The sequence below is a fragment of the Siniperca chuatsi genome, linkage group LG2, assembly GCF_020085105.1.
Source record: "Siniperca chuatsi isolate FFG_IHB_CAS linkage group LG2, ASM2008510v1, whole genome shotgun sequence".
NCBI lineage: Eukaryota > Metazoa > Chordata > Actinopteri > Centrarchiformes > Sinipercidae > Siniperca > Siniperca chuatsi.
In genome coordinates, this window is record NC_058043.1 from 24,134,592 (window position 1) to 24,158,090 (window position 23,499).

Genomic DNA, 23,499 nt, shown 5'->3' on the forward strand with positions numbered 1-23,499 from the left:
TTTCACAGATTGATTTAGGTACATGATTTTGTATTGGGCTGTGAGCTCTGACAAAATGTCTGAGTACTGTGGCTGAAGAGATCCAGCGTGGACGTTGACTGCTGCTGTTGTGCCGCTGACGTGCTGCTTTTGGTATTCCGCCTTGGTGTTTTTTTGTTGTTGTTTATTTTGGTTTAAACAAGGAGGTGTTTAGGTGTTTTTCCAGCCAGTACAGATGTACCCTGTTTAGCTTAGAATATTGACAGAAAACCCCACTATCGTGTTTTTAGCTTTTCAGAAAGACCTGATAAAAGAAACCCACGAAAATACATTGGGCAATGAAAAGTAGTGATACAGAGACTAACACAGAAGTGGGCCAGACTTGGCCCTCTATTGTAGAATCCTTTAATGCACCTTTTCTGGTATGAAATTGCTTAATGTTACTTGATCTTTGTTTATTATGAATTATGAGCATCTTTGAAGTGTGGGACCCGAGAGACCCTCCACTTTTAGGAGGATAAATGTAATTTTTGAGGGTGGAGTAATAAGCAAATACAACCGTTTCAGACATAAAAGTCTATTAGTGTCTGAAACTGGGATGTTTTTCCTGGAAACTGCAGGGTCCTCTTTCAACTTCAAAAACGTGACTGTTGCTCCAGGCAATTCAACATCACTGCCTCCTCTCATTTTACCTGCTCTGTTTCTTTACCACTGTGCCTCTCCCTGTCTTATTCTTTTTTCCTTCTCTTTCTCTCACTCTTACCTTCACTCCTTTGTTCTTACCTTTAACTTCAGTGTTTTCCACTTTACAATCTCTTTACTGCAGCACCCTCCTATGAGTACATTGTGTTTGTACCCTTTAGAATTGGGTTTGGTGGTGTTAGAGTATATTGCTTGGTACCTTATACCTGCTTTGGACTCTTGATGGATTGGTTGTGTATTGTTGAGTTTCAAGTTGAGTTGTGTATTAGTTTATGTTGCATTGCAAAAAAAACCTTATGGGGTGGCACTATTGCAGTAGCCACAAGTTTCTTTGTTTTTAGTGTGTTTCCAGAAAACTTTTTCACTCAGACAGTTCACTCATAGGCTGTGTCTGAAATCACTCTCAGTTTACTACATAGTGCACTATATTTAGTTCCGGTTGTGTGGTGGAGTGACTGTAAAAAATTATACATAGGAGGGCAAGACAGCAGCAAAGTGAAATTTGGGAGGTGGTACATTAGATAAATACATTTTTGAGGAAAGATGTGATATCATCAAACCTTTTCAGTGAGGTTATTTATACTAGACAAGAAGTTCAAGCCACCACATACTAATAAAACATTATATACAGTACAATTTCTATATTTCAGTACAATATTCTGTATGTTCCATGTTGTGTCTTGGTGTTTTAAGTATGGTCTGAGCTTTGGTCTGACTTTTTCTGCAGAGATGACGAGGACTCTAAATATTGGTATACAGCCTCAGAACAGACAGTCTCCTGAGGAAATTAGCAAATTTCACTGCATTTTAAAGCAAAAAAGTATAATAGTTTTACCACATTCTAATACTGTAAATTGTGTATATTACTTATCTGTCGCCACTAACTGCAAAGTTCTATAAATTGATGTCCAAATATAAATACACAGTGAGTTAAATCTGTTGATCTAGCAGCATAGTTTTCTTCTCAAGTCAATTGAACAGAAAAGGTGACAAGAAGCATCAATATACATGACATATCCCCGTCATCTCCTTATCTGCCCCTACCCAGTGTCCATTTCCTCCTTATCAATCTCACGCCCCCACCTGGCTGGCCAGAAAAAGCAAGACTAAATGTGGTAAACATGAAAGACAAATACATAATAATGAATGAATGAATAAATAAATACCATATTTTTAATTATAGCATATTTTCCTAGAGGTAGCTGGAGCCAATACAAATATGTCAGTGATTTAAAAATGATTCATCAGGAAATTACTTATTGACTGTCAGCATTATTATCACTGACTACAATAAAGAGGGCACAGACTTGTCTCCCAACAACAGATGTGGTAGATAACTGTGATGTAAGTATGATAGTAAGATATTATCTTTAAGTAGTACTGGGCCACTGATAGTGAGACATGCCTGATGTGTAGTAAGTGTACAGTTTTTCCACTTGCTCTACAGGACTCAGACACACCTCTGGGTAAATGTCCTGGGCTCTTGTTGGTCTTCTTATCCCATTAATGCTCCCCAGGCCTCTGTTGCCTTTTCACATTTCACTGATGTGAGAAACATTAGAGAACACTCTAACACGCTGGGAAAAAGACACAGCTGACTGCTTTATCCAAAGCTTTTTAGTTTATTCATTGCCTCCTTGTAGTCTTATCAGTTAGTAGATTTTAAAGCGTGCATAGTATAAAATGAGTAGAATCTTCCAAACACTTGAAAAAGGCATAGAATAGTCTGTAAGTGCAGGGCACTGCTGCCTTGTTGAAATTAGTTCTTTTTCTTTTAAATTCAGTCTCTATAGGAGATAGGGACAGCTCCCGTATTGCTACACTCTGACCATCCAGACAGACAACCCCAAAGAGATTAAGTACCCCAGGTAATCTGCTCTGAATCTGAGGAGTCAAGTGTCCTGAATTGACACTCCCTTTAACAAGGCCTGTGATGTGGCAGTGCCCTGTGTAGAATAGGATCTGTTACCCCACTAAAGCAGCTTGGACAGCTCTGGGACAAACTGGTGGACTGTGGTCTGCACTTTGCCCCTAATGCCAACAACAGGGGCAGAGCTGTCTTCAGCATCAACACTTTCTTTTGCACTTTCTCAAAAGGATGTTGAGTGAGGGTGTCCAACACCAAGGTTGAATCCCAGATCAGTACCAGAGGGTTAGAGAATATGAGTATGTGCTGCCCCCCCTACGTGCACCAGTGTGGTTACTGATAAAAATCCATATGACAGGCTAATATGGCTGCCAGATAGCCTTTTGATAGTGGAGAAGACATTTTCGTCATCTGCCATGTCCTGCAGGAAGAACAACACATCCTGTTACACCACTTATAAACATGTGCCAATTTGTGCAGCAAGTGTGACTACTTTGAATGGTTTCCATCATGCTGGTGGGCAGACTTGCAGCATCCTGATTTGGCCCCTCACAAGCCAGGCCCAGAGGACTAACCATTGAGTGAGAATGTTAAATTCCTCTGTGTGCCTTGAATACAAACTCTGTCACTCAGTCACAGTCACAGTGTGCCAGTGCATCATTTTCTGCCAGATAGAAGGGCATTCAGCATTGGTTTGTGAGAAAAAGTTATTCACAGTGGCCTGCAGGTACAGTATCTCTGCCAAACCTGGCTGACAGCCTGTGGGTTCAGAGGATTCTCCCTGGACAGGAGGTCTGCCCCCATGTTTGGGGCTCCTGGGACTCAAGTTGTGTGCAGTGACAGGCGATGTGTGCTGCTCCACACTCTTAACCTGTGTGCTGGCTTGTCAGGGTGGATGATACAAGCTACCAGGGTGATGTAACCTGCTGTTAGGAATCATTATTTTTAGATTTTATTTTCCCTCCAAATATGGGAATTTATATGTATGATTATTGAATTAAAATGTGTGGCAATCAGATAAAATTGCTTTTTAAATGACTTTGAGGCTCATTTGGGTTTTCTCCTTATTTTTCTCTTAATTTTCTATTATTCTTAAGCATATTCTGAGTTGTACTTGGCAGGACTTTGTTTATGGTAAACTGCAGCGAATAGTGTCGTCCTGTGGCAGGACTTGACTGGGACAAAAAATCGTCCCTGGCATTTTCAGCCCAGACCGGCCCGAACACCACCCACCAGTACACCATCCTTGCGGTCCCCTTAAATATGTGTACTGTACTATTCCCCCAAACCACTGCAAAGCTGAGTAGTAAGTGGACAAGAGTACCAGTGCAAGTGGACCAGTGTATTCACTCGTTCTTGACCGACTCTCTGGTGATGAGAGATGGCTGTAGAGTACACAATATCCATACTCAAGTCTACAGCTTCTTGTTCCTCCCTGTCTCTCTCCTCCACTGCTACCTCAACAACCTGGCTCGACTGGTCAATGACATAAGGAGAGAGGGAGAGATGAATACAATTAAGTGGGTGGGGTATTAACATGATTAGTAATTCAGATTGAGAATTGTTGATATTCCCTGACAAAGATTTGCAAAAAGCTGTACAATTTAAACAATACCATACTGGTAATGACCAAATAGTTCAATAAATGCATAGAGCTGTTCCATCTCATTTAATTGGATACTAAACTAACTATTCAGCTCATACAGATTTCCAGTATCCAAATATTGATGATGACTATTGCATATAATTAACAGATCACCTTTTTGTTTTATATTAATGTTCAGAGAGGAGTAATGGACCTGTTTATGTGATAGGCCAATTAGATCAAGGGTGTGCTTGTTTATTTAGGGAGTTTTAACTACAATTCACCTCTCTGCATGCACACTGGTGCTCACGCGCCTACCATGTGAATGTGCAGCACCAAACAGATTGAACATACTATAGATGGAGAAAGGTCTGGAGTACAAATAGTAATAACAGTAATCCATACCACATAGTGTACTGTATATCATTCCTGAAAATAAACAACAACTTTGTTGCCTGTTGTTGGAAATGAAAATATTTTTTTTCACTGTACTAGGATAATACATAAGCAGGCATACATTTTACACAGTAGAGCTACAGATGTAACCTATTAAACATCATTTTCATGCATCTTTATCAAGGGAACCCTGAGCCTAATAATTTTAATAATATTATGATCAGTGGTGGAATGTAACTAAATTCATTTACTTAAGTACTGTACTTAAGAACAAATTCAAGGTACTTGTAGTTTACTTGATACTTACATTTAATGCAACTTAAACTACTTCTACTCCACTACACCTCAGAGGCAAATATTGTACTCCACTACATTTGTCTGACAGATTTAGTCACTAGTTCCTTTTCAGATTATAATTTTTCATACCGTTCCTGTGCACTTAAAACAATGTATCTCTGAATTTGAATGTTTGTGATAAACTGAAGGATCAAGTGTTCTTTTACGGGTTGAGAAAATCCTCCTACTTCTTAAGCTGAGTAAACTATTTGAAACCCTCCTTGGATTAGTTGGAAAGTGTCCAAACACCATCACAAAGCTGAAAACAGGCTGTTTTTCTGAGCTCATGAAAAGTTGACTTTTTAAAGATACATGGTTCTCACAGGACAGCGTGCATATAGACCATGATGCATTGCTGTAGATAAAACTACCCAACAGTAAATAAAATAGTTAAAATTAGCGTGGTATTAGTACTTTTACTTAAGTAAAGAATCTGAATACTTCTTCCACCACTGATTATAATACTATATGGACCTAGGTCACTCAATGCTTAGCCAGCCGCAGTTGCAACAGCATTAGGCAACTATGCTAGGCTACAAAAACAATGCCTCAATGACCAGCAGTAGCTGACGCATGCTACTCCCTGCTTACCGCTTCAACTACACTCGCCTCCTGCTCACTCAGTTCCTCTGCTACCCTGTCACACTGCTCCTCACATGGCCAGCCACCTCTCCTTCCACCTGTTGCTGCATAATGATGAGTAATGTTAATGCTGTCGCCATAGATGTTGAAGCACTACTGCAGCCCCTGCAGTAAACATGCTGTACCTGTGATTTGTGCACATTTGGCGGCATCCGCATCTAGACACGAGAAACAGAGGGGGATGGGGCCAGCCCATAAGAGAGGTGATTGGCACAGTCTAGTGTTATTATACAAATTAAACCAATGGGCTGCTGCCATTGCTTTATGGGCCAGTCATCAGCAAAAAAAAATTAATATTTTGCCTGCGACCGGCCCCCAAGGTGTGTCGGCCCAATAGGAAAATGCCCGGTATGCCAGATTACCAGTCCAGCTGTGTCATGTGGCAAGAAACAACTTTTGGATGTATGAAGCCATAAAAACAAAGTGAAAATCAGTTTAAAACTCCTTTAAAAAAAATCATTTGTTTCCTGTGTAAATCTGAAAAAGAAAGCTAAAACAATAAGCCTTACCAGTATTTAAACATCCACCAGCAGAACTTTATGACAGAAAGCACAGACCGAACGGGCGTGTTAGAGCTGTATTTTCTCAGAAGACGCCAAGCCATAGAATTAGATGCAGCGCTACCCTTTGTTTCAGTACCGTGTCGTAGGGGGGGTGCTATAGAGAAGTATGTGGACCCAAAAGCAGATGACAAGGAAGCAGTCTCAGGGTGAAGTAGCCGGATGACTACCGTGTTTATTGTGGGGTGGAATGCATGCAAGAACAGGCAGAGGTGAGCAGACAGGTAATGAGCAGACAAAATGCAGATGAGTACCGGATAGCATGGGTGAAAGCAGGGGAGTGAGTCCAAGGGGGGAACACAGTTCACAGGAGAGCAGGCCAAATCCACAAATCCAAACAAGGTTCACCGGAGAACAAAGAATCCAATAATCAAGGGCTCAGCAAGGAACAACACCATGTGTACAACAATGATCCGACACAGAACAAAGAAAAGACCAAGACTAAATACCCTAGGGGAGGTGAGATAACAAGACACAGGTGCCAACAATCAAGGGAGGACCAACAATCAAAACTGGAGGGAAAACACAGACAGGAAGTAAAAACACAAGACACACAAGGGAAGGAGACTACTACAAAATAAACCAAGAAGTGATACACCAAAACCACCACATACCGAGGTTGAAAACTATTTTGCTTGTTGCACTGAAAGTGCTCATAACTCTCAATTGACAAATACTTCCTGAGGAGAGATTTATTTTCATTAATAAATCGTGTATGTTGTGCATTTTATGTATTGTAGCCTATATCCTGTATTACAAAGCCTATATCCTCATTACAATTCCCTCAAGCCCTTCATGCTATATTTCAATATCACATATACGCATATTGGGACACTGCAAATTCATTTCAGTTACCTAAATAAATGCCCCATGTTTTTTATTGATGAAAATCTTATTTCCACAGAGTGGTACATGTTCTATGTCAGACTTACTTTGTCAATACTCCCACTATTCCCAAAACACATTGACAGACTCAGCTCATTAAAGGGAAACTTTGCCGCTTTTCAAGTGGATTTCCAGTCAGTCTTGATGGTATATGTATATATGCAGTCAATTCATCAGTGAGTGCTATATTGACAAAGTAAGCTGAGTTCTCCTCAGCAGCACTCTGCTGGCTAGCTGTTACAGTAACGTTAATAAAGTTCCACAAAACATGAAAAAACACAGCATTCAACATACACTCGTTATTTTGTTGGCTTCAAATGAGGCTTAACATTCCCACAGTTTCTCTTGACTGTCCCTAAATATTACAACATTAGTCTAACATCGCCCTGAGTACCACCTGTAGCCTATAACGTTAGCTATTACTTTGTTGGCCAAAACATAGCATTAGGTGACAAAAATACTCATCTGCCCTCTCAGCCCTGCTGGTCTTGGTTGTCTTTTCCAGTTTATCTTCGGGATCATGAAGAAGGTCTCCAGCACACCTCTGTCCAAGTTATGAGTAAAACTTAATGCACTGCATGCAGTAACACACACGGGGGGTTGTCGTCACAACATCATCCAACAAAAACTGCCCACGCTGAAATAGTAGAATAATTCAGTTTCTGTTGGCATTGGAGGGCGATTTGAGCCCCCTGGATGGTCCCCGGCAGCCATATGCTCTTGCATGGCTAATGCAGCTGCAGTTTCAGCCTCTCTCTACTGCATTTCTTCTGCGTATACTCTGGCTTGAATAAATATCGCTGAATATCAGTCAGCAAAAACACTGTAAAATGCCTCGTCCATAACATCCTTTGCACACACTTAATTTGAGATGCCATTTTCACTGTTAGAAACGTAGCTAGTTTGCAATACAAGCAAAGATAACAAGGAAGTTCTATCTAGAGCACGCTCCCAGCTACCCAGACAGGAAGTTAGAAATCCAAGCTGACATCGCTTGTAGTTCTTCTGTACCTCCAGCTATGTCAAATGACTGCGCTGGATGTAGGAAGTACTACTTGGTGAAGTTAGCTTTCTCTGTCAATATAGCATGCAGTCAGAAATGTATTGCTTCAATGGACTACATATAAGACTGACTGGAAATCCACTTGAAAAGCGCCAAAGTTTCCCTGTAAGTGCTGCTTCATGGGAGAAACTAAAACAATTGGTCTTTTTAGTGAGCTACTGTAAATTAATTGGACAAGCTGGTGAAGGGGATAGAAGATGAGACTTTGTGCAAATGCAAAGTAAGGGAATTTTTAGTAACAGACAGCCTGGAGGATTTATCTGATCTGCAGTGAGAATGAATCGAAAACAAGCCTGAAAATTAGCCTGAAAATGAACCAGATTATGTGCATTTGCTTTTTTTAATTGGGCTGGAGAAGTAAGGTAGGAGAAAGGAGTTTTGTTGGGAAAACAAAGTGTACCTTTGCCTGTATGTGTATTCTGTATTTACTCTCACACTTCCTTTCCCTCTCTCTCTCTGATGTTTTGTAGCAGTCTTTAATGTCTCGGCAGGCATTCTTAATGAGTACATTCTTCATCCTAACTGCAACTGATCCAACCACCTGTGATGTACTTTGACACTTCATTAATCATCTTTCACAGATCTGTTTCATCTCTGCGTGTCAAATCTTTACATTCATCTTGACCAATAGATGACTGTATAAAACTCCCTGCTGGAGGATGCTCAACATCACAGCACACCACTCTTATTCTGCCTCAGAGACTCATTCAGTTATAGACTTTACCATGTGAATAGTTAATTCCCCTCACTCGGCTGGTCTGTTCTGCAATCTTTGTTATCAGTATCCTTTGTTACAACAGTGTACGTCTGTGACAAAGTTATCATAAATAATATCTGATGTTATGCTTCATGGCGTTATTATACTAATTGTCAATACGGCATTGTTTAAAAGCTCATGTGGTAATTAGCAGGCTATTAGCTTAACCTACGAGGTGCTCATCTTAGCTAAGGAACACATGTGTAACCAGTTTATATGCTACAAATTATCTTTAAGTTACTGCCTGTTTATTTTATTAACTGTGTTTCTAAGTTGAGCCTGTATCTGTCACATTGCTAAGAATAGTGTAAGGAATCATTGAACTCGCATTGAAGCAACTCCCAATGATCTAGCCTGTCATGTGACTTTCTACTTCTTGAAGCCAGCGCTATAGTAGTGTTTCACTAATGTTCATGCCCAGACCCTTTGTGGTTATTTGGTAGTATACAGTAGGTTTCATTCATGTAACTGATTTCCCTTGTTAAATTCCCAATTTGATTCTACTGTGAAGTAATTATTATTATTTTATGTTGCAGATCCAATATTCCTACCAAAACATTGCATCTGTTAAGATTGCCAACCCCCTCATGTTTGGAAATAAATGCATGTTTGGATCAATTGAAGGAGAAATGTTTTCTCTAACCAGAAAATAAGGACAGTTGTGATAGCTTGACTATAGTCACCCACGCTGTTGTATACAATGATGAATACAGGTCATTTACCTGTAAAGACGAGCCGATGACAGCGCTGTCAGATGAATCATCACTCTATACACTAAAAGTGACATTTTTATACTTACCTTGATCATGTATACATCAGTTCTATTGGTTTATAAAGTGAATGCTACCATAGAGGTTGCTCTTGAATTGCAGGGAGGAGAAATCAATGTGACATTTTAGTTTGAAATGGTCTGGCTCTTCATTTTACTGCCCACGTACTTGTGCACCAGCCCTGTACTCCTTTCATGTCTCCTTTCTCTCTAAGTGTCATGTCCTCCTTCTTTCTGTTCCTCTGCAATACATTCACATATATCTCCCAAGGACTTTAGCTAAGGGATTCATTGAGAACTTCATCTCCTGTTCCTTTGACCTCTTACATATTCAAGCAACCGCAAATATAATTTGTGCTTTTCTGTGTCTTTATCCTTCACTGTCTCTTTGTCTTTTTCCTTTTCACTCTCTCTCTCTAACACCTCAATCCCCCAAGGTCACAAATAAAATAGTTTGGTGTGTGAGCTGTGTGTGTTGTAAATCAAACATGTTATTTATAGATTAGCTGTCTCTTTTCCAGGTTGCATGTTCATTGGCTTTTTCTTCTGTGTGTTACCACAGACCTTGTACATGAATTGGTTTCATATGAATGTAAGGTGTTGCTTAATGTTTTGTTATAGTTTCCTGTTCTCCGAGTGTAACCTGCAATAACAGATTTTTTTGGCCACTTGGGGGTGGTGGAAACAAGCTGTGAACACAACACTGACATTATTACCACCTTTTAAGTTGATATTTCAAATTTGTTAACAAACAGTTGCCCATTTACACATTCAACAGATACGGAGCAACATTCGCATTCATTTGGAGTCATGTTTGTGTCCTACTGATGAATGTAAGTCCAATATTTACTCTTCTTTTGGTCTCAGCCAACTCCTGAGGGAATTATCTGGCTCTTTAGTTGCTAAATGCTCTACTATGTTCACCAGCTAGTTGCTAACTTTGTCTGTCTGACGGTCTGGGCAGGTAGCGTATGGTGGTTTTTAAGGGCTGTTTTGCTGAAAAGAGCTTCCTGCTCCTGCCAAAAATTATGCAGATGAGAGCTGTGAGAGTGAATCAAAACAGTAAAGTTGTGGGCTGTAAAACCAAAACAATGAGCTGAAAGATGCTAAAACGCAACTGCAGAGTCGGGGCTAATTCTCTGTGGGTTTATCACTACAAGTTCCTTTCACAAACAAATAGTTTGTTAAAATAAAAACACTGATTATAGCAGCTTATAGCCGATTATAAACTTGACCTTGTTTGTTTAATTGATACACAAACAGAAATGTAAAAATGACAATTAGTGGTTTTAGTGGTAGTTACGTGCTGTGACTATTTCTTTGCGAACAGCCAGGTGCAGTGACTTTCCAGAGTCTTGTCTTCACACAACCAGTGCTGTAGCCGCTCTGCAGAGAAGTAAATGGATAAACTGTTGTTCATTATGCTATGCTAAGCTAGACTAAATGCCTCCTGGGTCCTGCTCTGTACTTAACGGAATACTTTGACGTATTTGGAAATGTGCTTATTCAAATTCTTGCCAGGAATTAGATGAGAAGATCCATACCACCAGTGATTTTCAGACTCTTGTCTTGGTGAGGTTGCCAGGCAAGTAGCCAGAGATGCCATTCACAGACATGCTGGGCAGATAGATAAAATTGTTCGTCTAGATAAGAGATCATTTCTCTGTGCTAAGCTAGGCTTATCGCCCGCTGCTCCAGCTTTGTATTTAGCTTTGTACTTAATGTACAGACATGGGAGCGGTATAGATCTTCTCATCTAATTTGCTGAAAAAAGAGAATATTACTAAAGTGCTGACCTAAACTAACGACTGAACTGAACACAATGTGCCATTGTCTGGAAAATGTCTGAAAAAGTATAAGAGAGACATTTGAAAAAAATAGCATTTACACTATAATTGTTACCTATCTACCTGACAGTAGATAGAATTTTACATATTCAATTTTATATTTCCTAATATGAGAAGTTAAGCCCTACCGTCTGTTATAATTGCCCTCTGTGCCAAGGACATAGTTCAGCTCTGCTTTTTATGGAGGCAGAACTTTGCCCTCGGTCATAATGTCCCACTTGTCCCTCATTAGATCCTAATGGAATTTGACATTTCAATCTTCGTGAGTTGAAAAAAATATAGATATGTACGCTGAAGTTCATGCCCTCTTGAACCTACAGTTTTCTCAACTTATTCAAGTACTTCTTCACTTTTCCATTTTGGCCTTCATTTGCAGAAAGAGCCAGGGGCTTGTTTTTAGCTGTTTATAAACAATCATTTACTGTTAATAGAAATACTTGGTGCAGATTGAGAAGTTTTGCTTAAGGGTTTCATCTTTCAGAGAGATTTTTTAAAGAGAGATTTAGTTCATTTTTATGTGTTTATTTTACAGTCTATCACATAAGTTGTTTTGGAAAATACTCAATACAATACATGGGTTGGAAATATATTCATATTATTAAATTTATGATTGAATGAATACATAAGGTACACAAATAATTGACTTCATATTGAAGGATGCCTTATTACATACCTTTTTAAAATTCCAATCTTGGGAACATAATGGAGCAAGTTTTACTGCATTACTCCCTCCAAAGCATTGGCTGACTTAAAATTAATGCAGGAAAACATCCATGTTAATGCTTCAAAGAGAGGCAGGACAGTTAATACTGGTGAATCTACAATTTACTTTCTAAAAACACTGAGTAATTGCATTTAATTTGCTGCATATTCAGTACTGAGGCACCAGACAACATTATAGAATATATAATGCATGAATATCTTATTATAGACGACTGTGATGTTACATGAAGTCCGATATGTCAATTCATAATTCTTGTGCTTGTATATTCACTTAAAATGATTCTTGGGATTTGTTTAATCCAGAGACTATCACCCTTTTGTGTGCCTTATCTGCATCTTTAGTCTTGTATTGAATTTTTCAAACACTGTGCTAGAAATAGTGTGCATGCATGAGCATCATGGCCTTGTAACTCAGAAATGAGTCTGACCTCTAGTCGATTCAGTTACAGTCACACTCTGCTGAGGATAAGCACAAACGACATGAGCACAGGACATTTCAGGCATAACCTTGTTAAGTTCTGAAACACAGGAGCAGGGACTCTGAAATTCATTAACATATCACTGTGCTGTATCCAGTAATAAACTTAATGCGAAGGAACTACACAGGAAATTCAAATTAACCTGTATTACAGTACACCTATCTCCATTACAGCCTGACTTTATTGAGCGAACAGCATGGCTCATTTCTGTTCATCCACACGCAGTTCACATTACAGCTCATGTCATTACATGGCATACTCCTGCTGCAGTTGAATACTACATATATCATATGAAATTGCTAAACCACCATAAATGACTTTAGTTACACTTTCTCAAACTACAGATGCAGTATAAGACATGGTCAAGGTAAACAAAACAGGTGAGGGGACCACAATTAACAGTCAAATCTAATACTGTACATGTGTATCTAGTGCAGTTTCCCTGCAGCTTTTCTACAGTATGCTTGACTACACCTCTTCAGTACAATGTCCTGCCCACTGTTGCAACCTTTACTTTTTTTTTTTGAACCATTAAAATGCATTATTCCAACCAGGACACACATGCACGCACACACAGGCAAGGTTCCTCTTACTGTAACTTGAAGGACACTTTCATAGAGAGAAACAGAAAGAGTTAGACAAAAGTCAGCGCAGAAGTTTGAGATCAGAGTGAAACTTTGCTTGCTGCAGGCTGGATGTTGTAGTAACGTTGGGTTGACCTTCTGTCAATGTTTTCTGCCTGTTTTCTCTGCAGCCCCTGCAGATAAACCTAATTTTGTCCTTTCAGTCAGCTGCACCAGTGTGTCATGTGTGGGAGGCAAAGAGTGAATTTAGAACTGAAATAGCCGAAAAGGGCATATCAAACACTCAGACAGTGGTTTCTTAGAGGTGGAAGTTGTTATTTTCCAGGATCAGTCTTTTTTTCCCTTTTACTTTAGTCTTGTTGATTTTAAGATGAAACACAAACAGGGCACAAAAATATAAGAAGAATATAGATCACATAGGGGTACTTTCACTCACAGTGATTACAGGTTTCCCGCATGTGATGGGTTAGCTTCCCAATTTTCACACGAGGAACAGATGTGTGTGATATTTCTAAAACCTTAGTGTCCAGATACAAACACTTAAGGTACTCTGTGGATTTTTTGACTACTAGTGGTGCTGTATAACAATGTTTTGATGAGCACGTCCTGTATTGTTTGCATCTGATGTTCTGTCACAAGTACGTGATACACATTTCTGCCGACTGCAGAGGCCTTAACGGTGGACATTTACCAATGAGAGGAGACGAAGGCTAGGGCTAGGTTAACTGTAACTGCAGTTAATATTAATACAGCTTATAACACATTTTAAAAAGGCTTTGCAAATGTTTTATGAGGTAAGTTAGGAAATTAATTTCACATTTTGCTAAGAAAAATGTTTGTAATGAAAACACTGCCTCACATAAACTATAACAAATATACTTCATCATGCGGTCTTACATTTTACACAGTTACACAAAGAGAAACTTAACAAATGAACTAGCTTAACATACTAATGTTTAGCAGGTATGTTATGTTAACCACTTTAGCCTGTTAGCATGCTAACATGTGCTAATCAGCACTAAACCCAAAAAGGTAAAACTTAGGCTGATAGGAATGTCAGTAGTTTTGCAGTATTTGGTCATAAACCAAAGGAGTGGATACATGTGTTTTTTGATAAGATGACAGTGCTAGATTAAAAGTCAGGGGATCACCAAAGTTTATTTCAATTTATCCTCTCAGGACCTTTGAACATCTGTAGAAAATGTCATTGCAATCCATTTAATAGCTGTCAAGATATTTGACTCGCCATGTCATGGTAGCGTTAAAGGAAAAGTCAGGGAAATCGTTAAAGTCAGTCGGCTTAAACAAATATGGACCGTTAATGCCTGTGCAAAATTTCATCACAATTCAATAGGTAGAGATATTTCAGCCTGGACCAAAGTGATGGACTGATCGACAGACTGACATCGCCATCCCTAGAGCCACATTGCTAGCGTAGCTAAAAACTAAAAGAGACTTATTTAACGTCAAGCTAATCAGGTATGCACACAGTTATCAATATATAGTAAAAATGTACCAAAAGTATACTTACACCTGATTTTTTGTCAGTTTTGCATTGTAAACACAACATTCTTTAGGCTGGAAAATTATGCAGTGTTGAATTAAGGCACAATTCACCAATACAGCATAAAACATTTTTCTTACATTCTCTTGCTTTGTTTAACATTTTGTTCAATATTTAACATATGCTGGAAAGTCTTGTTGCTTATTTCCTCGTAAAAATGTAAGTGATTGAAGCATCCAGTTTTCTACTATAAAGCCCCTTTTTTTACAGTATCTAAGTTGCTCATTTTGATCGATCTTTCACGGTTTTTGCTAGCAGGAACACGACCCAAATGCAGACACCAGAGGCATAACTTGAAGCAGTTCAATGATTTAATGTGCAAAATAAAAATGTACAAAAATGATTATGGGATGGTCAGACAGGCACAGGTCAAAACTAAATGTGGCACACCAATCAGGCAAACAAATCCGACAGGGAGCAGGCAAAATCCAAAAGACAGGCGTGGTCAAAGAAAACAAAGTATAAGCCCACACAACACTGGGAAACTCTAGGAAACGCTTGACATACAGACAAAGACCAACTGGCACAGAAACAAGGGAACACACACAAAATACTCTAGTGAGGGGAGGATAATGAGGCACAGGTGAAACTAATTAGGGCGGGGCAGACAATCACACAGGCGAAAACACACAAGACAGAAAGTGAAGTTAATCAAGACACATGAGGAAGGACTCTTTCAACATAGATCAGGAAATAACTAAACACCCCAAACCATAACAGATTCAAAGTGCTTTGAGACTTTTTCCTGTTTTCATTTCTCATAGCGTTTACTTCCCCTTTTGCACCCAATTAACACTCACACTATAACCAGGAAGGAGATATCTGTTGCTAGGAGTGGAAAAATGGTACTGTGGAAGTAATTCTGAAGCATTTACAAAAATGTGTTGAAGTCCAGTTTTAGCATGTCTGAGACACATGGTATGTGTAATCCTATAAGCTATTTTATCAGTATTCATTAGTTTTAATGATCAGAGGGGGCTCAATCTGTTGTCAGGAAGGTGCCAGATTTACATTGGTAGGCTATGTGGAACCTCACCTAGAGAATGTCAGTAGATCCACGGGACACTAATTATACCATTGTCTCTCTACACTGTCACCTCATTCCCTAATGCCTGATTTCAACTACTGAGCATATACACGAATGAACATATGAGCATGTCTGCCTCAATGTGTTATGGACAGATAAGAAGACAGAGAGGAGAGATGTAATGTGATGATAAAATAGATGGCTCCTTCAATTTGATGAATGTACAATGAGGTTGGTGGCAATAGATGTCAGTCAATGGAAGGGCAAGTAGACGTGGAGCTGAATATGTAATTAGACAGATAATAGAGGCACACAGCAAAGAGGTAGCGATGTCACAGGAGAACTGTAGAAATGGATTTGGAGAGGCAAAGAAAAGGGTGTGGGAGATAAGGAGTGGACAATTGTGAGAGACAGAAAGCGACAGTGGGTTATTTTTAGCCAGCCAATGCCACAAATATTTCAGTATTGGTTTTGTTGGCTGGGGTTTTGCCGAGCCCACTTACTCCCAGGCACACACCGGGAAACCACCTGAAACCAGCTCTGACCCCTGTTCAGAGAACATACCGCTGCACCGTCACATCTCTTTACCACAGTTTTAAAGAAGGATGGTACATTTGGGAAATGAGTAAAAATGCATTAGACCACAATTTAAGCCCTGATTCTTTGCAATAATAAACTGTACATTATTAATTGTTGCATTGTTTATTCACAGTAATAAATGAATGCCAAATTAACAACTTTAAATAATTAAATCATAAATTGCTGCTATTTGTAACTCCAAATAGCCTACAGCCATGGACAGATTATGAGACAACGGGCCCCTGACACAGACATATAAAAGGCCCCCCACCCCTCCTACAGAGGAGCAAGACACAAAAGGCATAAGACACAGCAAGACAGAGGAGCAAGACACGGCTGCATTGTTTGTAGTTGTTATGTGTCAATTTGTGGTTGTTTTGAATCACTTTTTAGTCGTTTTGCATAACTTTGTGGTTTTTTGATTGACTTTCCAACAAAAAATGTCAACAGTCACTTTATACAGAGGTATAAATATACTAACAAGCCAACTACCTATCACCTTCTGTCTGTGATAGGGGGGCGCCTTGTTTTTAACTTTGAATTCTACTCTAGACAGTGCTTCGCATTGTTATGCTCTAGGGTTGCAAGGAAATCCCAGTGTCTCCATTTTAAAGAGCAGCAGTTTATTAAACACTTTGTCACAGTTTTGAAAATATTAATTATTTAGATAACTAAATTAAAGCAAATCAAATGTGAAGCAAAAGCACAATATTCACTGTAAGAGGATGAATTTAAACTCACTTCAATTCAAAAGAATTATTTTTTATTCATAGTGGAGCATTGTTGTGATAGACATATCTACAATACAACATAATTTCTTGGCACAGTAACCTCTTACATTTTTGCCATGAGGAAATCATCAAGTGTTAATAAATGGCAGTGCAGCAGCTGACCTCATTTAACCACTGTTGAGGCGGATTTTGATGTCATAGCGCTGTACTGAATATCAAGCACCATCAGTTCATTTTCAGCTGACACACAGTCTGCAGCCCATTGCAGTTTGCCACACTGATAGCCTTATTTACAATTTTCGCAGAGCTCTCTTATTTAGCCTGCCCTTTTCTTGCTTTTATCATGTTTCATTCTGTGGCCACAAATCCACCTTTGGAAGAAATAGGCTAGAAATAATGGAAACAGAGGACTGTTGTGCACAGTCTATGAATTGCAATAAGAACACTAGCAAAGCAAACTTCCAATTTTCCTTTAAGACAGAACTGACGGCACCTATCACATGTCATGACAGATTCCTGGAAGTATATAGAGCTAAAAAAAGGAAAAGACAGATGAGAACAGTGAACAGTCAAGTGCAAATGGCATTGCAAATGTTGGACAGAACTATCATTTTTAATAAAGGAGCTACAAATGCCTTATTAGCCTTCACTCACCTTTATAATCCAGACAGGTATTGATCATGAAAATGAACAGTGATGCTTTACAGAGTCATCTTACAAGCATCTAAATTACTATCACGTAGGACTGTTGAAAACCACATTACTGGTATATGCATGTGGGAATGTTTTAGCTTTGATTGTTTCCATGAAAAAGGCGATCTTCCCTGAATCCACAGACTGTACATTTCTGGAGGGGATCTCCCTTTGGGTGCAAATGGAGATTACATTGATTGACAAAACAATCTTACCACAAGCTCCAATTAGTTGCTGTTCTGGAGCTTTCAATCGGGTTACTAGGCTAGCAAAGACCTAAGAATGACCTACTGATGATGTGTGATGTGATCAAAAGCTCTGGAACAGCTACTAAATGGACCCTGTGGTGAGATTGTCAACTACATGTTTCCAAGGTCAAAAATGAGGTTTGAATTTCAGCTAGATTCTGATGCTGATTCACAATAATTAATTGCTACTGAATCACAATCCACCTTATTACAACATAGCATGCTGTCCTGTGAAACCATGTATCTCCAAATTTTGAATTTTTCTATTGTGGGTTAAGAAAATTCTCCTAAAACTAAATAATCATTTAAAAACCCCATTGACTTATCTTTAAAAATGCATGAAAACAGACCTGTTTTTATTAATTTATGAAAAGTAGATGTCTTATATACATATACAATGATATGAAATTAATGTATTGGAATTATCTTTTGTAATGTATTGATCAGTGTGGAGGGTCATTATTTGCGATTTGTTAGCATTTAATGACCTTTTCCGGTTACTTTCAAACATTGAACTAAATGCAGTTTGCATACGGATGATTTATTGACACTATGAAATATAAAATGTGGCAATAACAACAGGCTCTATTTGTTTATCTGTAAAGACTAATGAGCCATCACACTCAATCACCTTCATTAGTATGCTGTGAGTTTGTATGCGTTTGTATGTGTTGCTAATGAGTTAGGATTATCGTAGCTATGCTAAATGATTTGCGTTGTCGTGCTCCCAGGATGTGACAGGATTGACATATGGTAATCCATAAAATCTCTAAACAGCCCAGTGTGGACATTTGCAGTGTAATCTTATGCACAGTTCAGTCTTTCATGCATCGCAGACACTGACCTTGAGTGCGCCTCCCATTGGGAAGGTTCGACACAATCTATAAAAGCCCACACACATGCAAATAATCCCCCGCCACCACAGCACACAGTTTACACCCCCACCATCGATGATGACTTAGTATTTTCCCAGAAACCAGTGACCATGACAGTATGTTTTCCAGCAACGGGCTGTCGCTAGACCCAAACATTTTTTATTGTCTCCATCAGATTTATGTCCACAGTGGATGTTTAAACATTCTCCTCTCCTTTACCGCTGTCCTGTCCTGTACTGTTCTGTCCTGTCCTATTCTATACCCGTGTGTCCTGTCCTATCCCATCCTGTCCCATTTTGCACTGCTTTGTCCTATGCCATCTGGTCCTACTCCCATTCAATCTTGTACTGTTATATCTTAGCTGTCCTGTTCTACACTTTTCTGTCCTATGCTGTCTATTCCCATCTTGCCCTGCCCTGTCCTGAACTGACCTTTTTGGTCCTGTCCTGTGCCGTCCTGCACTGGCCTGTTCTATCCTTTCCTGTCTTGCAATGTTCTGTACCAGATTATCCCATACTAGACTGTCCCCTTCCGTCCTAATTTGTTTCTGTCCTGTCCCGTCCCGCCCCACCATGTCTTGTCCTTCACTCCAGTCTGATCTTGCACTGTTCTGTCTTAGACTGTCCCATCCTGGCCTTTTCTATCTAGTTCTGTCCTGTCCCATCCTGCACAGGTGTGGCCTATTCCATCCTGTCTTGCATTGTTCTGTCTTAGAGTCCTATTCTATGCTGTTCTGTCCTATCTTGCACCGTCCTGCCCTAGACTGTCCCGTCATGGCCATTTCTATCTAGTTTCTAGTATTTAGGTATCTAGTTTCTGTCCTGTCCCATCCTGCACAGGTGTGGCCCATCCCATCCTGCCTTGCATTGTTCTATCCTAGACTGTCCTGTCCCATTCTGCACTGTTCTTTCCTATCCTGTCCCTTCTTTCCTGTTCTAGCCTGTACTGTCTTGTTCTAGACTGTAGGGCTTGTACTGCTCTGTCCCATCCTGTCCTGCTCTGTCCTGTCCCATTCTGCGCTGTTCTGTCCCATCTCCTCGCTTTATTTCCTGTCCTATCCCATCCCCTCCTGTCCCTCCTGTCCTAGACTGTCCTTTCCTGCCCTGCTCTGTCCCATCCTACACCAGCTTGTCCTTTCCAGTCTTGTCTTGGATTGTTCTGTTCCATCATGTCCCATCCCACGCTGTTCTGTCCGAACCTGTTCCATCCTGTCTAGTCTTGTCTTGTCTTGTCCTGTACTGTCCTTTCCTCTCCAGCACTGCACCGTTATGTCCTATCCTGTCTCTTTCTTTTGTGTCCTGTCCTATCCAATCCCATCCTGTCCTAGACTGTCCTGTGTTGCACTGTTCTATCCCGTCCTGTCCTGTCTTGTCCCATCCGGCACTGACCTGGCCTATCCCAACCTGAGTTGCACTGTTCTGTCTAGTCCTGTCCTGTTTTATCCCGTCCCATCCTGCACTGGCCTTTCCTATCCTGTCCCATCCAGTCCTTGACTTTTCGATCATGTCTGGTACTGTACTATCCTGTGCTGTCCTATTCCATCCAGTCTTGCACTGTTCTGTCCTGTCTTGTCCCCACTCAGGGTTCCCCATCACTGCAAGTGCCATTTCCTCTCTGTATGTTGTGTATGTCTCTGTGTTTGTCTGCAGCCACTGATGAGTCTTTGAATGCATGCCTAATAGTTTGTGTGTGCACCAAACTGAACCCAGCTGAGCCACCATAGCAGATCAAAGGCTTATCGCTGTGTCAAAGATGGGACTGTCTCATTCTCCTCAGTCCAGGGGTCTTGGAAAAATTTGATTAATGACAGATGGAGTGGATGCAGAAATATCCTGTTTGTAAGATGACTCATCTCAAATGACAACTGGGAGAGGCAGTGTTTTTTGAGGAACTTGCTAACTTTGCAGAAGAGCGTTACGTCACAGAGGCGGCATGGAAACTGGGTCAGGCCCTTCGCACGAGGCTCTGTTTTATTTTGGTGCTATTATGAAATACACTCAACAGAGGAAAACAGTGTTAGAGACTAACAGCAGTGGTGATATAACAGCTAAAATCAAAGCAGTAAGTAGTTCTTCAATGAGGTCATGGTTGTTTGGACACTGCATTTCTAATAGCTCAGTGACACCCGCGTGGGGGTCAGTCAATTTTCTCTGCCTCATGCAAAGTCTCTCTTACTCTTCCTCTCTCTTTCTCTTTCTCTATCTCTCTCTCTCCCACACACACACAACACATCTCTAAATCTCCCTCTGGGTAATCAGTCAGTGTGTATTTTTAAATCTGTCACTAATCTCTATTATTGGCATAACACGCTGGACAAGGTTAGCTTTCAGACTTTGGGTACTTTGACATTTTTCAACACACAAACACATCAAAAATCTGAAGCAGTCATGTTCTCTGACTTGTGCGTACCCTCATAAACAAGCCTGTGGGACCTTTTGAGTGGAAAATCTTGCGGCACGACATACACAGATAACAAAACAGATGCCACAGACGATGTCTCTCTGGAGTTAGCAAGAGTTTAGGATGGCTGCAAAATTGCAGGATTTGGCTCTGTGGAGGGGGAGAACAGTAATCATCAAATGCTTTAAATGCTAAAATAGGAAAATCTAAATTAATAGAATGAAAGTGACTGACAGTGTGCTGTCAGTTAATTTTACTCTTGAAGTTATGTTAACCCTTGGTGCTTGATTAACATGTTTTCATTCCTTTTCCAGAGTCCTTTCAGAAAACGTACACTGTATCTTGACACAGAGGAATCGGATCTGTCTAATTCCTGCCTATGTGTTTTCTGTTTGTGTAGGAGAAGCTGCAGTCCTTTGCCTTCCTGGTGTTTGTGGTGGTCTGCACCTTTGGATCTATCTACCTTTATGTCGTCCTCCCTGAAACCAAAAACAAAACATTTATGGACATCAGTCAGAGCTTTGCCAAGATCAACAAAATCCCTGTCCCCTCCCCCAGCCATGAAATGGAGCTGGTTCTGTCCATCAAGCCTGACATGAACGGAAAAGTCCAAGATGTCATTAAAATGGAGAGTTCCTTCTAACTGAACAAACTACACTTAAGCAGGGCTGAAATATAAACTCTAAGTATTTGTTGTTTATACATATCTATTTAATGACTGTGATCAATGAAATGAAAACCAATGCTTTTGGGCAGTTTCAATGTATTTAGGTATTTTGTATGTTTTGTATGACAGGGATATTTAATATTACAGTATTTCAGTTTACAACAATGATTTGTTTATGTCTCTTATTAAAATTAATCAAACCCACTAGATTTCATGTTCTGCTTACTAGTCAATATACAGTTAAAACAATCAAATTGCTAGATTGTTGAGGTAATTCAAGTTACAAAAGGGATTAGAATTTATTATAAAAATTTTTTTTAAATGAACAATACTTTCCACTCATGTGGAAAGAGATGTTTGATTTAAAAGAGAACTTATTCTAATTATAATTATTTTAATTATCTAGTAATTCCCCCTGCTCTTTCATTTGTTTCTATCTGCAGGATGTCTCGTATTTTTCTGTCACTAATTAACTACAAGAAACCAGACTTTTTCATGACATTTTCTTTATTTATACATTTGTACAACATGATATTGTTCTCAACATGTAAACAAAATTCAAGAAAACTTTTGCTTTAATAAAAAAATTCATAAACAAATATTTCCAAAAAAAAAAAATGACAGTAGGATCAATTTAAATTTACATAATATTTACTAACAAAATGATTAAATGTGCTTAGGACTATTTATGAAAATTACAGATCAAATATATGAAGTTAAAAACAAAAATTATAACTGCATGTTGTTTAAACAGTGAGTGAAATACTTATAGAACTTTTTTTTTTTACATTTTAAAACCTTAAAGTCACTAAACCCCCAAACCATTTTTGCCAGCTGAAAACCAATGTATATGGGTATTTAGTGTTGTTGATGGATTCAGGTCCAAATCTTGTGTGCAAAGTATTTGAATTCTACATTTTGTGTTATAAATATGCATAGTGACTACCCTCTACAGGTTGAAACCTGGCTATTGCAATTTAATTTTGCTATTGGCTGATCTAGAGGCAGGTGACGTATATGGTGGCATATTATTTGAAAAATCACATGTCACAAGTTTTGCTACTCTGGTTGTAGGTCTGGGCCTGTGTCCAGTCAGCAGGTCTGTCCAGCTCAACTCACCAGGCTCACGAAACTCAGATCAATCTGTCAGACTAGGCAGTCCCGATCAAATATGAATCAAGATTGTGTTACTGCATTGCCTATTTCCTGCCTCAAATGTTTTCAGAAACACATTTTAGGGTACTGTTTAGCTGTTATTTTTTAGAAAGTTTGTGACCAGGCCACCATTTATTTTCCTGCTTGAAAATGGACCAAGCACCACCCCCCTCGCTCAGTGCTATGTAACGTCACTCGTTTCATTGCTCTGATTGGTTGTACGTCTATCAAATTGCGCCCTTCCCAGCACTGCCCATGTGGATACTCCCCCCCCCGGAGATAGCGAGTGGTTGGTTGGAGTAGCTAAGGGGGTGGACAGAAAGTAACATCTGTTCAATATGCAATGCACTTAGATTGTTGTTGTATTGGCAGTGTATTGGCAGTTG

The 23,499-nt window shown here is 39.6% G+C and overlaps 1 protein-coding gene across 17 annotated transcripts in view; it reads left to right on the forward strand.

Annotated features, from left to right (window-relative positions):
• The window catches only part of slc2a9l2 (solute carrier family 2 member 9, like 2), a 110,523-nt gene extending 88,361 nt beyond the window's left edge, over positions 1-22,162 (forward strand). For all 17 annotated transcript variants that reach the window (XM_044167442.1, XM_044167483.1, XM_044167396.1 and 14 more), the window contains one exon: positions 21,692-22,162. In XM_044167442.1, coding sequence (XP_044023377.1) covers positions 21,692-21,934 — 243 coding nt within the window. In that variant the 3' untranslated portion in view covers positions 21,935-22,162. The remainder of the gene's footprint in view (positions 1-21,691) is intronic.
• Positions 22,163-23,499: the final 1,337 nt, after the last annotated feature.